At 39.1% G+C, this 17659-nt stretch overlaps 2 protein-coding genes across 3 annotated transcripts in view; one reads left to right on the forward strand and one right to left on the reverse strand.

Moving 5' to 3' along the window:
* LOC129761451 (uncharacterized) overlaps positions 1-17659 on the forward strand; it is a 114427-nt gene that overhangs the window by 85737 nt on the left and 11031 nt on the right. Inside the window, exon 11 of the mRNA XM_055759173.1 lies at positions 4342-4503. Within this exon, the coding sequence (XP_055615148.1) occupies positions 4342-4503 (162 nt within the window). The remainder of the gene's footprint in view (positions 1-4341; positions 4504-17659) is intronic.
* LOC129771385 (zinc finger protein 91-like) lies at positions 1975-6909 on the reverse strand. 2 transcript variants are annotated; one of them, XM_055775088.1, is made up of 7 exons: positions 6750-6909; positions 6406-6687; positions 5765-6351; positions 5259-5706; positions 4789-4985; positions 4157-4708; positions 1975-1994 (listed from the first exon to the last, which is right to left on the reverse strand). In XM_055775088.1, the coding sequence occupies exons 1-6, from the start codon at positions 6870-6872 to the stop codon at positions 4177-4179; spliced, it is 2169 nt and encodes a 722-aa protein (XP_055631063.1). In that variant the 5' UTR covers positions 6873-6909; the 3' UTR covers positions 1975-1994; positions 4157-4176. The 2 variants fall into 2 exon arrangements, with proteins under 2 accessions (XP_055631063.1, XP_055630985.1); XM_055775010.1 differs by lacking the exon at positions 1975-1994 and having other exon boundaries at positions 4017-4708.

Consider the following 17659-nt stretch of genomic DNA (forward strand, 5'->3'; position numbering starts at 1 on the left):
ACGACCATCGACAACTCGATAGCACATCTGCAGGATGAACTGATAGCGAGTAAGGCGTCGTGCACAAATTACGTAGCGCTAAAAATCCGGATTTTGGACCCGCTCCCCTCTTACGTAACGCAATTTCTCTATCTCTCAGTAAGTAACGCAACCTTGGCTCCCCTCCCCTCAAAATATTAGGCTGTCAAAAAAGTCCTGCGGTATTTCCGCGAGGTGTCGTTGTAAGCGCGTAGTTCTAGTTGTGTTCATTGTATCGAGTCATACTATAGCTTGTTGGAAAGGTATTTTTGCGCGCTATAATATAGTCCTTGCAGTGTTTTGTTTGGTTAAGTCGTTCGTTAGTTATAGTGTCGCAAATATGGAGCAAAATAAAGAGAAAATCCGACATGTTTTACAGTACTACTATGACAAAGACAAAAATGCATCTCAAGCTGCCAATAAAATTTGTGCACTTTATGGACCCGATACAGTTTCCATCTCCACCGCACAACGATGGTTTCAACGTTTTCGTTCTCGTGTAGAGGTCGTCGAAGATGCGCCACGCTCCGGAAGGCCTGTCGTCGAAAATTGCGACAAAATCGCTGAATTAGCCGAGAAAGACCGGCATAGTAGCAGCCGTAGCATCGGCCAAGAGCTGGGGATAAGTCATCAAACCGTTATTATCCATTTGAAGAAGCTTGGATTCACAAAGAAGCTCGATGTATGGGTGCCACACGTTGACGCAAAAAAACATCTTTGACCGTATCGACGCATGTGAATCGCAACAAAATCGACCCGTTTCTGAAGCGGATGGTGACTGGCGATGAAAAGTGGGTCACTTACGACAACGTGAAGCGCAAACGGTCGTGGTCGAAGCCCGCTGAAGCGGCTCAGACGGTGGCCAAGCCCTCATTAACGGCCAGGAAGGTTCTGCTGTGTGGTTGGTGGGATTGTCAAGGAATAATTTATTATGAGCTGCTTCCCTATGGCCAAACGCTCAATTCGGACCTGTACTGCCAACAACTGGACCGCTTGAAGGTAGCACTCATGAAGAAGAGGCCATCTTTGATAAACAGAGGCCGCATTGTCTTCCATCAGGACAACGCCAGGCCACACACTTCTTTGGTGACGCGCCAGAAGCTCCGGGAGCTCGGATGGGAGGTTCTTTTGCATCCGCCGTATAGTCCGGACCTTGCACCAAGTGACTACCACCTGTTTTTGTCCATGGTGAACGAGCTAGGTAGTCAGAAGATAGCCACAAAAGAGGCCTGTGAAAATTGGCTATCCGAGTTTTTTGCCAATAAGGAATCGAGCTTCTATAACAGGGGTATTATGAAGTTGGCATCTCGTTGGGAACAAGTCATCGAACAAAACGGCGCATATTTGACTTAAAACAGATGATTGTAACTAATTTTATGAACAAATGAAAATTCAAAAAAAATACCGCAGGACTTTTTTGACAGCCTAATATATCAAATGTTTCCAGAATTGAATTTATTCAAATTTTTATTATATAGTGTTGGTAGTATGCTCAATGATGGATATACTTGTATGTTACAAATGATCCATTTAATTGAAGCTCAATCAAGCCCAACCGTATAAATATTAATGTTGAAGGAATTCGAATTATTGTTTTGTTTTAAAGGTTTGGATTTCTTAAAACAAATTAAAAGAAAAGGACGCAAGGAAAAAGTTTACAAGTCAAATAAAGTACATGAATGTAATGTTTTTTTGCAACTAAGTGTTCTGGAGTACATACTATCGGCAATCCGTAAACTGTACCTATAAGCGAAAGAAAAATGTTCAGTTATATTGGAAAATGATTATAAGATATCATTAATTACCCTCGTAGTTAACGGATTTGTTTAGCGATAACAAGTTAACTATAGCTTCTTCACAGGCCGAGTGTACATGTGTACGAGTGTACGAAGTGTACATCTTGTTAGGACCTCTTTTTGTAATCTCGAACTCATTTTTATTATTAATAATCTTCCTTTTTTGAAGTTGCCACAAGCCTGTTGTAATAAAAAAATTCGAGCCAAATGAGAATTTACTTCCATACCTTCTGCCATTCTAAAGATTTTTTGGTTGGTGGCCCAGGACTGTTAGGCGCTGCATTTGTATCCACCCACACCGAAGCGAAAAATCGATGTGCACGCTGCCTCGCTGCCATTATAAAACCCTTTGTTCATTCACCTTTAGCTTCCATTTTCAAACGAGTCGATAGCAAATAAGGTTACGACAAGAAATCTCAAAAGGTGACTGCTACAATCAAGTCATTCGCCCCAGGGAATACCGTAAAAATTCATTGGTGTTCATTCGAGCGGTGTTTCCTGTCACATTCGCCGGCCATAATAAAATAACAAGCGTGACTTGCGTTATCTCACGTCATTCGAGACGTGGAATAAACCCCAGGATTTCCAGATTGGATAATCAATTGGCTGAAATCATACTCATCGGACCGTAAAGGTTGACCAGATTGAATTGCTCTACTATTTTTGATATCCCTTCCGGAGTTAAGGCGTGCTTGGACCTCTAGTTTTCATTCTTTTCATCAACGACCCAGATCATCGACTGTCAACAGATAAATTATTCTTTGCTGATGACCTAAAAATCTTCATGGTCATTGCATCAGATCTGGACTGTATTGCCATGCAAGACGATATCAACGAGCTACTCAAATGGTGTGAAGAGAATGGAAATGATGTAAACTTACTCCATTCCGCGTGACTAGCTTTCACCATCTAAAACACAAGTGACATGGCAGTATCGTGATATTCATAATAACACCGAGTTCAACAAAGTTGTCACGACGGATGAACTCTTCCGGATTCTACACACACGGTGGCAGCCGTAAAAGGGCTCTTGCTACACATACATGCAGAGTATCTGTTGGGCAAACATCATTTGTTTACATTCGTAGCTTCTATGCAGTAGAAGCGGATTCATTATCAATCGACGTTCTTGTAGATGATTTAAATATAGTTGCGCGAAATATTTCATAGAACTAACATGAACTTTGTGAAAAAGTTAGGCAAGCTATTTACCGAACGAGAGCTTTTGTGTGACGCATATTGCATGTTCGGACCTAGATTCAAGACACAGAGGCTCGAGCTCACGTTCGAATGCTTCCTTGTATTTTCCATGAATTAGCCAATTGATAAATTTTCTTCGTTTCCGATCAATTTTCTTATAACCATATTTCACTTCTCCGCAGAGCATTCAGGTACCCGGAAATCATATCTGAGGGTTGTTTAATCTTTCTGGCTGAATTTGCTCTAAATTTCAACATAATCATCTGCTTTTTTGGCGAAACTAACCACCGATTAAGGATATCTGCACACGAATATTAATTATAGTTCACTTCTTCACGAGACCAGCATTTTAGGGCAAAAAGTACGAAGCCTAAATGGGAGCAACACAATCCGGCTATACAATCGCAATGTGCAGTTTGCACTTTTTCTGTGAAACTTTTTGAATAATCAATCTGCTTCGATTGATATGGATCATAGCCATAACAGAAATTTCTATTTTTCTCCGTGTATATGGCTTTGACGCTAAAAGTAAATATTTTTATGTAAAGAGGCATATATTCGCATGTTATAAATATAGTGTAGCGCGTAACTTCTAAAACTATTTCGCTAAAATAATTATTTAAACAAAACTCAATCTTGTCGATCCATATAAATCCTATGCAGCGATCTCTTTTGCCTGCCCCTAATCCATATGCACGCTGCAAGCGCCCTATAACGGTGTATACAATTCACTTCGTTTTCATTATGAAGTGACGTTCATGACAAACTGAAATGATTGTTCCGCTCTGCTCCAGCACGTCAACTTGAACGCTCAATTTCGTTTGCTTCGCAATCATAACCACATGACGAACTACGGACACAACCCACTCAGTACGAGTTTACGACTATTCAACGATGTTTCTGACTATTTTGACTATAACATAAGCAAGGACGTTTTCAAAAATAGGATAATGAATATAATTTAATAACAGTCTGTACGATTTTTTTCCGGAGACAAAGAAATAAATAAACAAATGAAAAAAGACCGGAAACACCTCTTGTCAGACCACTGATCGGCGGACGGATTTCGAAATGTTTTAGCGTAGCACAAAAAGCAAGTTTTGCGCAAGCAAAATATTCGTGTTGAAATAACACATTCTTACCATTACCAGTCCGCTCTCGCTTATCGTTTGTAAAATCTTTCAGCGACTTTGGCAGCCCACAGTTCGGGGTGCGCCACTTTCTTATGAGTGTACATATTCGAACTAGAATTACACGTCCTCGGACAGTACGGACACGAGTATAGCACTTCTCCACGATGATTGGCTTCATGTTCTTTCAACCGCAGGATTCGTTTGAACTGTTTGCCACAATAGCTGCAGGCAAATGCCGGCCGATCCTCGTGGTTGAAGCGTTTGTGGCTTGCCAGCGCCAGCTCGTTGACGGCTTCCTTACCGCAAATATCACATGTAACCGGTCCACCGGCAAGACACCGCTTGAGGTGATTCTGGTAGGTATCCTTATTTTTCAACCATTTCTTGCAGTGTTCGCATTGCTTCTTCAAACTGGCCGCTCCTTCCTCTGAGTGCGAAAGGCGATGGGTTTCCAGCAGGGACTTGTGAACGAATCCTTTGGCGCAAATATCACAAACCCAATTGGAGGCCGCTCCGTGGATGTTCTGCTGATGTGCTCTCAACAGAACCGCCGTGCCAAACCTGGAAAATCAATTCCCATGATGATCAACAACGTTACAACGGATACAACCAAGATAGTTAATAGATAATTTTAAACTTACGATTTATCACAATCTTTACAGTTGAAGATTTTTTGCTCCATCGAGATATGATACTTCATGTGATTCCGCAACAAATAATCCTTATAGAAAGCCGCATCGCAGATTTCACATTTGAATGGCTTCTCCGAGTCCGGTGTGTGCACCCATTTATTGTGCTTTTCTAACCCGTCACTTTCAGTGAATGATTTATTGCAGAGCTATGTACAGGTCGGACTCGATTATATATAGTCGACCATTTTTTTTTCAACAATTATTTTCAAATCCTATACATAATCGAATCTCAAGAAAACATTTTTTTCATCAATGTATGAATGTCAAACATTAATAGAAAAATAGCTTTTTCGTGATTCGATTATGTATTGGATTTGAAAATTAACGTTGAAAATGAAATTGCGATTATATATAATCGAGTCCGACCTGTACCATGTTAAATGAATTGTAATGCACAAATCAAATTATCCCAAAATTACCTCACAGCGGAACATATCCGGATTGATGTGGCGTTGACAATGCTCGAATAAACGTCGTTTTTTACAGAACTTGCGACCACAACATACCGCATAACCACGCGTGTTGTGATCCGTTTTGTAATGCTTCTCAAGTTGATAGTAATTTTCACCCACAAATTCACACTTCTCGCATATGAGCGTACAAAATTGCCGAATGAGTTCGTCCTCTTTCGCAACTTCCTCAGCCGATTTCAAAGCTTTCCTCGGAACAGATGAAATATTGGAATCATTGTGGGATGTTGTATATTTGGTCAAACATTGTTCTGTGTGGGGAACAATAGCTTTGTGTGAAGTAGATTCCATGTTTACATCCGCTGGAATTACAGCTTCGGTAGACAGTGGTAGCACCGCTGCGACATCCAAATGATGTGCTCTTACATGAGTGTTCAGTGTTCGAATCGAGTTGAAACTGAAAGAAAGCTCAACAGAATCATCCAGGTCTACCCAACATTTACCACAATTCCTACTATTTATTGCATTTGTCGCAGTGTATATTCAAGCTCTCCACGTTCTGGTGCCAGTTCTTATGACCCGATAACTGCCACTCACTAGCAAACGCCTTATCACATTGATCACATTTGAAGATTTTCTCTCCTTCCATACTGTGGCATATCACTCTATGCAGCTGAAGACCCTCTTCATCTTTGAATGTCTTCGAGCAGTCGCACTGTTCGCACCTGAACGGGGTATCCTCCTCCAGATCCGGTGGGTCAGATTCGTGTTTACGCAAATGTTCGCATAAAGTGGACTTCTTCTGAAAGCTACGTTCGCAACACGTCACGTAACCTTGCCTGTCGTGCATTCTTTTGTAATGCAGCAACAAACGGGAAAATGTCACCGCCTTATAGTTGCAAATTTCGCATGCTAACCGGATGTACTTCGCAATAAGATTATTCCTGTCGAAACTCAATCTGTTGTGATAATTAGTACGTTGTTTTTTTCGGCCCAATCCGGTGTTGTTTGATGTTGTCCTTCCAGTATATCTCCTTCGCTTTGCTATTGGTGTGGACGATTCTTCGATCGAGTCATCTTCCGAGTATTCTTCTTGCTTCATCTAATAAGAATAAATATGAAAATTACGATGTTTTTAAAAGAATTTCCGTATTACTTCTCCATCATGATCATCATTGTCTTCTCCGGAAGTGTCCTTAGTTTCATCACATATTTCGGATTCAACATCGCTCTCTATGTGAATATCAGTCTTTTCGGTTAAGTGTTCTTCAGCTTTAACCGAACGAGAAATGGGCAATCCCTCCTGGGGCTCCGTTTTAACAACCACATGCTGTACATTTTCTGCACAAAGCTCCTCAACTTCACAGTAAAATTTGTGGAATTCTTCAATTTTCTCCCAACAGCTGATGCACAGCACTCGACTTACATATTCGATGGGCTGTTTGGTATTGATACAGGGACATTAAAAGAGTTGCAGCAAAATACGAAACCTGAACAAACCTTAAACCAAAAATGTTTTACTAAAATAGCTTCTACGTTCTCCACGTTACTTTCGTCCGTTATTCGTAGGTAACTCTCGGTCTGCCTTCTGCAGGTCAGACAGTCCTGCAGATTCCCGGTCATCTTCGCAGACTTTCCTGTTTAGATTATATTGATAAGTTCTGTATCCAAACATAAACAAATCCAAATCGGCTAGGGTTACCAGACATAACCATAACAGATGATTTTAATTGACGAATTTACGTTAGATTTACAACCAGATGGCGCAGCGAGTAAAATGTTGCCTGTTTTTTTTAAATCGTTTGAATTTTTCTTCAAATTCCCCGGTTTTCACCTTTTCACTACGTAAGGCGTGCATCTATATATATATATATATATATATATATATATATATGATCTGTTCGTTTGTGTACGCGTATATACAATCCACCACAAGGAGTGTTGTTACGGCATAAAAAAATTGGTAAATTGGAAGAAAAATTATTTTATATATGACCAGAGTGTGTTTCTGAAATTGAGCTACTAATGAAAATCAACTATTCAACAATGAATATGTGTTCTATGTGATGGAAACATCTTTTTTCCACGTGTTTGACAAAATTATGAACTGAAATTGTGTTTCGAAGTGATTTAAAATTTATCGATTTCCCTCATCTATCTCTATATACATAAAAATTTTCTGTTCGTGTGTGTGCGCGTAAAAACTTGAAAAGTGCGGAACCGATTGAGCTCAAACGATGATACAATATACAAAACAACCAAATACATCTAGGATTGTTGTTACAACACAAAAAAATGAAAAATTCAACTCAATCATGCAACCACAATGTGCCACAGCAAAACATGGCAGGGTACAGCTAGTATACTATATATTTTTTGTATATATTGAAAGGCAGTCTGTCAATATATACGAAAGAATTCTGTATCTTCAGCATCTCATGCTGTGGATAAGGGCGATGTAATCGATATCATATTAAGTTGATCGATATCATTGATTACGCAAGAGATTCCGTTTGGCCGATACGAGAAGGGTCTGCAGTATTTGAAGTACAACACGTGCCACCCATCGTTTACATAGTTGAAAAAAAGTAAATTACAACACTTATACAAAGCCATTCTTCTCACGTGTTATGAATGATACGATGTAAAATTATGATGTTCTAACCTTTTCAGCGTAGAAAGAAAACATGAATTCGGAAAATTGAAGAAAATTTTGAATTTTCTTAAAACTTTAACAAATTTTAAACAAAAAAACATCATAATTTTACTGGCTGGCACCATTTGGTTTAAAATCTAACGTTGATTTTAAACGATTATAAATGAAAATTTACTTTTCGCATCAAATATGCATTTCATGTAACTGATAATTACGTTATTTTGCAAGAAGTGAACAAACAATAAACGAAAATAGTGTCAGAAAAAATGTTTGTATTCACCTCTATTCCGTTTCTCGATCGGGCTTGAAATGAGCAAAGTGATGCATTTTGTAACCCGTTCGACTTCGATTAGGCATATTTATCAATCCGTTCGACATCGAATTATTTCGAAATTTGTTTTTGTAAGGATGCCAAATTTGCAGAGTTGTTCTCAATTTCATTGATATTCAACTCTATCCTGTTGCAGGCTGCAGGGATATGGTATTTCTTCTTTTTAAGGCTTGGTTCAGTTCCCTGCGCTAACAACCTCTTTTTTCAGACATCATTTTGCGATTCTCACGGTCCCGAAGGTAGCTGGCAGATATTTGTACACCTCAATATTTCATATTTTCGACAAAGATTGTCTAAAAAAATCATCTGTTATTTCTGGAACATTTTTTGACATTTCCCAAATTTCTAAAGAACACTGTTTAGATTTGCTCTGTCTCATCTCATCTGTGTATAAAACGATAAAATTGAAAGCAATTTTCATGCTCAAGAATATTTTATTTGTATATTTTGTATGCTTTCTGGGTTGACCACCATCGACCGCGTGAGTTGTGCTAACTGGACTACCACAAAACGCAAGCTACGCATCTGATTAATATTTGCTACTAGAGTGACTTCCCGCATCTCATGTTCTACGATTCTTCCGGGGCATGGTAAGTAAACTTGCATCATGTGTCGGTTGCGGGAACTTTACGGACCGGACGTGGAATGGCTACGCAATGAAATAATGAACTTCACAACGCCCTCGAACCGGAAGGTAGAAAACATGGCCTTCAGCAGTAATTACCACATCGAGGTGAATCCATTGGATGCCGGCATATCTATTCTGTTCTTGTTTTTGAAGGGACTTTAACCCCAAGGTCATTCGACAGGGTGGTCAATTTATATTCCATCTGGAAGCGTTCGTTTCGCAGTTCATGGCACTGTTTTCTTGGTAAGTTTCTTAACCAAGCCTCAATGGAAATGGATGATTTTCTCGACCTTAGGTCGAGGACATAGTGAACGCGATGCGATGCGGGCGCGGACTCGTTTGTGGGAAAGCTCTTTCGTTCGAGTAAAATGCGAATCAAATGCAAACCGCCCGGACAACTGACATAGTAAACGGAGATGCGATGCGGATTTCAAAGCGGTGCAAGTGTTTGTGGAGTGTTTTGCCGCGAGTGGACGCAAGTGATGGTTGCCAGACGATTTTCATAAATATCTTCACAATCAAACACATCGAACGAAAATAAAAATTGGGTTGTTAAATTATTATTTTCGTTTTGTTCGATAAATCATATAACTTTATTCTATTTTACATAATGCATATTATGTAATATATCGCATACATACAATTTATTACTAAGTGAAATATCTCACAATTCGATTGTTTACGAAATGAAGACATGTAATCATATCTCGCATTATTGTGCTAGGTTATTTACATGTAGGATGGAGTGAAAATAAATATAAAAAACGCGCGATCTGAAGCGATCAGTATGTCATAACACGCGATGAGCTTCAATTAGTCGCTTCGCATTACAACGCATCGCACCACACCGCGTTTACTATGTCCTCGGCCTTACAAAATGTCCGACTAGAACACTTAGATTCCACTAGCGAAATGTTACACGGAATGTTTCCAGTGTTTCGTTGTTTATTTTGATAGAAATGCGACTCCAGCAGCTGCATGGTGACTCGAATCGTTGGAAATCGATTCAGCAAGTGTGTACAAATGGTATCGGATTTTTTTCAAAAAATGCCTTGTAACTGGTCAGGTAGTGTTGGTTTTACCCTGATTTCTCCTAAATACAACTACTGTCATTTGACGCATCCGAGCAGCAATCGACCACTCCATCTAGCGGATAAAACGCTTGGGTAGTTCTCATTCTTCCGATGCCGAGCTGGGTGACGCTGTTTGACAGCTGAACTGATGAAAAAGAAGAAAATTTTTCTCAGCTCTTTGATGCCACAAACAAGTGACTCGTGAGTGCAGTACCCGTTTCTTCGTCGGAAAATAGTGCAAAATTCGCTAATTTATCCCGGAAAATAGTGCGAAAGTGTAGTTAACAGTGCTGGGGATACTTTACAACAATTTTCGGTAAGTTTTTCGTGCCGGATAGTGTGTAAAAGTGTGAACGAAATTAGCGCTCGCGCTAGCAGCGAAGACAGCAGCTATTTCTTCCTCTGGCGAAGCACTCCCGCTTCATCTCCTCCCTCCCCCCCTCGTGTTCACGAATGAAGTGCCATCGTCGGTCGGTCAGTGGAGGGATCTCCTGTGCCGAGTTTGCGTTTTTGCTCGTGAGTGGACTCCATCTTGAGTGAGGTTTCATTTTTGCTGAGTGTGTGCGCGGTTGGTTGAAGTTTCATGATTACAACCGAAGAGCGACTTTTGTTGTGAATATAACCAGATATTGGGTGTCAATGATTTTGTAAATTTGCGTGGAACTCTTTTGGTTTGTATCTAAACAAATATATTCATTATTTGTTGATTATTATTCACTTTAATAAACCTTCTAACTGTGACTTTTCACCGATATGACAACCGATATAATTATCAATACAAAAGCGATTGAGGACCTCTATTTTTTAGCCGTAGTGCTTTTAGTTTAGGGCATTCATAGCTGCTAGATAAATAAACCCAATGAAACAGTTCTGAGAGTATTGATTACTTTTCCAAGTAATCAGATTAACTTCGTAAGACTCAAAACTATTCTATTAAAAACTTATTTTACTTATGCATCAATGATTTTGTTGGGATATTAGTGCAAATAAATTTAGTGGTAATTTGCTTATAGAATCATTCTGTCATAAAGTTCTCTTCGAACAGTTTCACGAATGAGAATGAGTAATGAGACCCTACAAATTTATGTTACAGGTATGTGGTTCTTCTCAGAATTTAAATTTTTGTGGAAATAAAAAAACAACAAACATCCACTGGATAAATAATCACTTTTACTTCAAGATCAATATAGACAGAAAAATGTTTTTAGTACGAGTTAGCAAATAGTCAAAGGGAACAAGATCTTCTAGGTATCTTTTCGCGGCGTAACAGTTCGGCTGAAAAGTTTATAAGGGAACACAGTAAAACTATTTATTCGCAAAATTCGATTTTATTATTCAACGTAATTGCTTTCGAGGGCGATACAGCCATTATAGCGATCTTGCAACTAGATACATTTTTATAGTACTCTTTCGGTTTTTCCTTAAAATAGGCCTCAGTTTCGGTAATCACTTCATCATCGGTCTTAAATGTCTTGTCAGCGAGCATTCTCTTCAGGGTTACGATGAGAAAATGGTCGCTAGGGGCCAGATCTGGAGAATACGGTGGATGCGGAAGCAATTCGAAGCCCAATTCATGCAATTTTGCCATCGTTCTCATTGATTTGTGATTTTTTCATTTTTATTCAATAATTAATTATTAAATTCAAAACTATTTTTAACATGCATCGGATTGTCCGATTGGGTCAAATATGCACCGTTTTGCTATAAAATGTGTTGCCATTCTAAAGGTAGCATGCTTTGCAATGCGAGAAAAAGGTGGTAAAATGACCTCCATTGTTAACACCCTGTTATTCACAACTGAATGGAACAAACAAAAAGCAGCAAAAGGTTTTTTTGACGTAGGACTACGTCTAACCGGAAGATATAGGGGGTGAAATGGAAATCTAGGCACTGAACAAGTAGGAAAAAATGCAAGATTTGGAACGCTTATAACTCAAGCATTTCTCAATAGATCGCAAAGGTTTTTGCATCAATTGATCGGAAATATATCTACGCATCTATCATAACGAATAACATTTCATTTTTCTTGAGATAAATAATTGAATAATTGTGAAATATCAACCATTGTCAAAATGCACTATGTGCTCATTTTTGATTGGTCCATTTTGTGCTCCTCAAATCGTACCGACCAAAACGGGCAACCAGAGCAGCAGCGAAATAGAATGAAGCACGATTGGAAAGGAAAAAGAAAAAAAAATGAATGAAACATTGGTCGCAGTCTCACACATGCGTAATTCTCGAGCCAGCCAGTCAGCTTAAAAATCCCCGCTCCGCTGCCGTAACGATCATTCTCATTCAAACCGTACACCGGTTCTCATCACAACACATCAACAAACCAACCCAAGCAGCCATGTCTGGACATGGTAAAGGAGGAAAAGTGAAGGGAAAGGCAAAATCCCGCTCGAACCGTGTTGATCTGGAGTTCCCCGCAAGGGTAACTAGGCCGAGCGCGTTAGTACCAGTGCACCAGTCCACCTAGCCGTCGTTATATAGTTTCGGCCGCCGAAGTGATCGAGTTAGCTGGCAAAGCTGCTCGCGACGATAAGAAAACCCGCATTCGGAACAGAACACATTCGGTTCGGTGGACATCAAGACAACAGGCAGTTGCAGCGAGTAGCGAGTGCCAAACGCAATCGCAAAACGGCAGCTAGTATCAGAAGAAAAAAGTTTGTTCTTTATACAATCTGCTTTGGTGGCAAATCCAGAACAAGGCAGCATCAAGGGCGTTCGAAATGGTTTTTGCAAAACCACGAGTACTAGGTTTTCTAAATTGGAACCATTCCATAAAACAAGGCGCTTTTCAGGGCCATTAAACCTTCCAAAAAAGAGTTTAGGAAATACAGTTCAATGCTTTCTAAAACATTATGCAAAATAATAATAAAACACAAATTGATTTTTTCATCATTTGTTTGCCAGGATCTGATGAGTATGTGAATTTGGCAGTTGTTCTGAGCTTATTGATAGTTGGGGACTTTCCTGATTATTCAATTTTCACCCATTCTTAAATTGTTTCCAGATTGAAAGTACAGTAATTTACAATTAGTGCGACATTTAGCTAATTGGACGGACATGTAATGCGACTTATTTAGTTGGACATTTTTGTAAACATAGAGATCCAAATTATGTAATTTATAGTACAACATGTCACAAAGCTGGATGGGAAGAAATTTTCCAACTGTGAAAGCTGTGGCGAGTGGCAACAAATCGCTAAACAGGAAGGTTTAGCCGAACAAGATGGGGATATCGAGTGATAACAAAGCAATAAACTCTTTAGATTGAAGATAATTTTGTGATCCTGAAAAGGACCCTTTTTAGCCTGCATGTGAATCCAACGAGCGAACAAATCGTAATGAATGTTTTTTTTTTTGCCATCGCTCCCTTTTAACGCTCATTCGTTCGACTCGTTGGACTCGCCCCTCTGGCTGAGTCTGCCGATTTGTCTCTATCCTGTGAGTGTGTACCGCTAGAGTATAAAACACGCGGACCCCAAAAAAATATTTTATTTTCTTTCAAACCGTAAACCCGTGTGGTTGTACGGCATCGGCATCGTGGACGTAACAAAGGAGGACAAGTTAAGGGAAAGGCAAAGTCTCACTCGAACCGTGCAGGTCTCCAGTTCCCTGTTGATCGCATTCACTGATTGCTCCGCAAGGGTAACTAGGCCGAACGGATTGGTGCCGGAGCACCAGTATACCTAACAGCGATTATAGAGTTTCGGCCGTCGGAGTGCTCGAGTTGGCTTGCAAAGCTGCTCACGACAATTAGAAAACCCGCATCAAGAACAGAGCAGGTTCGGTTCGGCGCTCATCAAGGCAACAATTAGTTTCAGTGAGAGGCAAAGTGTTTCTCCGGCACGTCGCATTAAATGTAATTTACTGAACAACATGTCACAAGCTGGATGGGAAGAAATTTTCCAACTGTGAAAGCTGTGGCGAGTGGCAAACGCAATAGCTAAACAGGGAGGTTTAACCGAACAAGATGGGAATATCGAGTGATAACAAAAACACAACACCAAAGGTTCTTTTCAGAACCATCAACATATTCATAAAGAGTAAACAGTAAACTAATCCATTTTTCAGGTAGATAGGTAGGTATTCACATAGGAGAAGAAAATAAAACAATATATTTAAAATATATATTTAACAAAAGCTGTCCCCTTTGTATAGTCCTACGTCACTCCGGTTATGTCCCCGACATTACCCACCCGTCTTTTTAAGTGTGAAATGTCTCCTTTACAGCGAGCCTAAACTTGAAATTGTATGATCGATATTACGTGGGATATTGATCACTAAAGCCAACTACCGAGAAAATAATGGATAACTTTTTCCCCAACCTAATATTTTTAATCTGTGTTAGAATCAATGTAAAATTAACTGTATTTGGTAGTTTTTCTGTAAATTCATCTCGCAGCACTTTTTCCAGTCCCTATACAGACGAAATAGCCCAGGAAGTTGAAAGTTTCTAAAATAAAGAATGTAAAAAAATAAGTTTCGAATTTTCGCATATTCAATAGGACGTCTGACTAGAATAGTACTTACGCAAATTCGTTCAGAGTGAAAAATATGAATATTCGGAAGTATAAAGAAGCGTAGAATGGATTTAATTTTATTACATCATCATGCTTAGAAATTAACTGGTCATTGTAGATTGTTTTTAACTTCAAATGTGCGAATAGTTAATATTCATAATTTCATCAAACAATTGTTAAGGTCGAACTGTCATATAGATGTATTATGTGACTAACAATTTGACCCATAATGACATAATAACAGAGTTTTTAGTGTCAGTTAAAGACGAATCCACTCAAAGGCAACAGATGAGTGCGGTGATCGAAAGATCTTATAAGATAAAATTTGTATGGGTCCCCTCTCATTGCTCAACTCCGGCGATGAGAAGACGGATACTTACAAAGGTGAGTGCCCATCAAGGCGAAATGTCTGATAGACAGATTTCATACGATGATTTTTTTTTCAATTATTGTTTCTTCGAGAGCGTGGTTCAAACGTTTGGACGTAAGTCATGACTTCATTCGCGTAATAAGTAGGCTTATGTCCAACCACTACTCGTTAGATGTGCATATCCACAGAATAAATCTTGTTCAAAGCAAAGTTTGTCGGAGTGATTCCGGCAGTCTCTCCCTGAATAATGGAGACGAGCAAAATGCTGGACCAGTAAAGTTCATTCAGGTGAAGGTTCATTCACGAAACTTGGTTCAATAATTCTAGGATTCGAAGAATCTCTACCCAAAATTGTAAGCTTCTCTATGATAGCACACGAAGTGCACCGAGAGCAGCAATTCTTATACGGGATAAGTTATGTACCCATCACAGAATTCATCTATAGAGACATCGTGGCAATACAATTGAAGGTTTCAACGCCCCGAGGGAAAACCGTTATCATCGTCGCTTTGCTTAGACTAGAAGTTCTAACATCTTATAGCTCTAAACTATCAGGCATGATCAATAATTGGCATGTATGAAATGAAGAATCTCTATCAGATCATAAACATATAATGCTTAATTATAATTCTGTGATCTTTTGATCGAACAATTCAGAGATCCAAGAAAAACAAATTGGGATAGTTATCTTTCCAAACTTTAGGAAAAATGTAGTGGAAATTGGAAAGTATTTGCTTTACTGAACAACTTTCAATAGTTTCATCAAATTTGAAACCAATATTCAATCAACCTTTGAGGAAAACTGTCCATTGAAGCGGAACTTCAAGTAAGGATGCATCTTTTGGTTTAACAAAAAAATTGGGAAACTTAGAAAATTGTCTAGAAAACTCTTCAACAAAGTAAGAATTATCTCTGATTGGACAAATTATAAAAACAGAATATAACAAAGAAATCCGTCAATCTAAGTGAAGGAAATACCAAGGGACTTTTGTAGTCTGAAAAAAGAAAATGGTCAGTATACAACCGATTTCCAGGAAACACTTAGTATCATGATGGATACGCACTTCCTAGGCTCAATCCAATTGACTTCCGGACACGCACAGATCTTCAATACTAGGGCGGTCTTTACGAAATCAAGGGTTGAATGGGCAGTGGATTCCTTAAAACCCTCTAAATCTCCAGGACCAGATTGGATTTATCCAGTGCTGTGATAAAAAAGGAAGAATATCACTGTCCCTCTGCTTGCAGAGATGTTTAGGACTAGCACGGTACTAGGCTACATTCCTAGTAAATGGCGAGATGTCCGGGTCATACTTATTCCCAAGGCCGGGAGAAGATCATTGATTTCCATACCAAATCATCTTATTTGAACAGGAGACCATTGCACAAATTTCAATTTGCCTACCAAACAAAAAAATCAACTGAAACAGCGCTTCACAACTACCAACCGACTAATAACTACTTAATTAGGAGGATCTACGCCAGGAATTCTCAAACTATTTTGGGCAAGAGACCCTTTTCCCAGAATGAAGGGATACCATCAACCCCTTCAGTAATTACTGAGTGTAATTAACCCTTTGCGGTCGTTTGTCTGCTCTCAGCCACCATAGCTAGGAATCATACTTTATTCAACGATGTAATAGTTTACATTTTTCTAAACGAATTTTAATGTTTGATGAACTTTTCCACGAATGTATACGGAGTTTCTATGAATAATAGGTAGCGGTACTCGGTATAAACGAAATATTATTGGCGTGGAGGATCTAAGACCTAGAGGATCTTTTTCAAGGAAAATTAATTACGACCGCGAAGGGTTAATTAAGTAGTTATACAAATTACAACAATAATACTTTCTACTAAAATATTAGTCATTTATATAACAAGTTGGTTCACGTAGCACAACTTGTACAGTATCTTGCATGTTCCATACAAGAATTTGTGTTCATTAATAGGGATCGATTTGTAGACCTCGTCGACCATCAATTCAGTTTTTGTTTATGTCGACCCCTGGAAAACCGATATAGATCACTTTGAGAAACCCTGATCTAAACTAAGAACAAAACTCACCAGAGTTTGTCCTCAAGGAGGAGTTCTGTCTCCTTTGTTCCCTAGTTGTCAACAATCTTCTTAATAACCTAGCTGATTTAGGATACGAATTCATACGCTGGTGACATAGTCGTTCCAGTGAGGGGTAAATGTTAGTATAGTACATAAGAACCTCGATTATCCTCGAAAGCGAGTAATTATATAGACCTTCCTGTAATTTGTCATGGAGTGGATGGAGTCTTACGCTTTGGTTTTGGTCATGAGTTTCACATTATTTGGTGTACACGACCTTACAGATTAATAGTTTAATGCTTTCTGTATTGATGAAACATAGTTTTCATGCTAATTTTTTTTTCCTGTTTACACCCTTTATTGCGTTATCCGCGATTTTCTTTATATGCGGGGACCTAGCCCGACTATTCCGCGGATAATCGGGGTTCTACTGTATGTCCAATATAATGCAAACAGCTTAACTACACCTTCAAATGGTGCAACTTGGAAGGACTTAGTGTTAACAATTCAAAAACAATCATAATGCCCTTTATCAGAAAAAGAAAGTATGAGATTCCAACTCTTGAATTGAGAGGTGTACAATTGGAGCTTTCAAAACGAACCATATGATTAGGTCTCATGCTTGACCAAAAGCTAAATTGGAACGATCAACAGGAGTATGCAATATCTAATGCCCAGACTGTGCTCTTGACTGGCAGTAGTATATTCGGGAAAAGTGGGAACGAAACGATTCACTGGATTAACTCAGCAATATATGCTTCGGTAG

The sequence above is a fragment of the Toxorhynchites rutilus genome, chromosome 1, assembly GCF_029784135.1.
Source record: "Toxorhynchites rutilus septentrionalis strain SRP chromosome 1, ASM2978413v1, whole genome shotgun sequence".
NCBI lineage: Eukaryota > Metazoa > Arthropoda > Insecta > Diptera > Culicidae > Toxorhynchites > Toxorhynchites rutilus.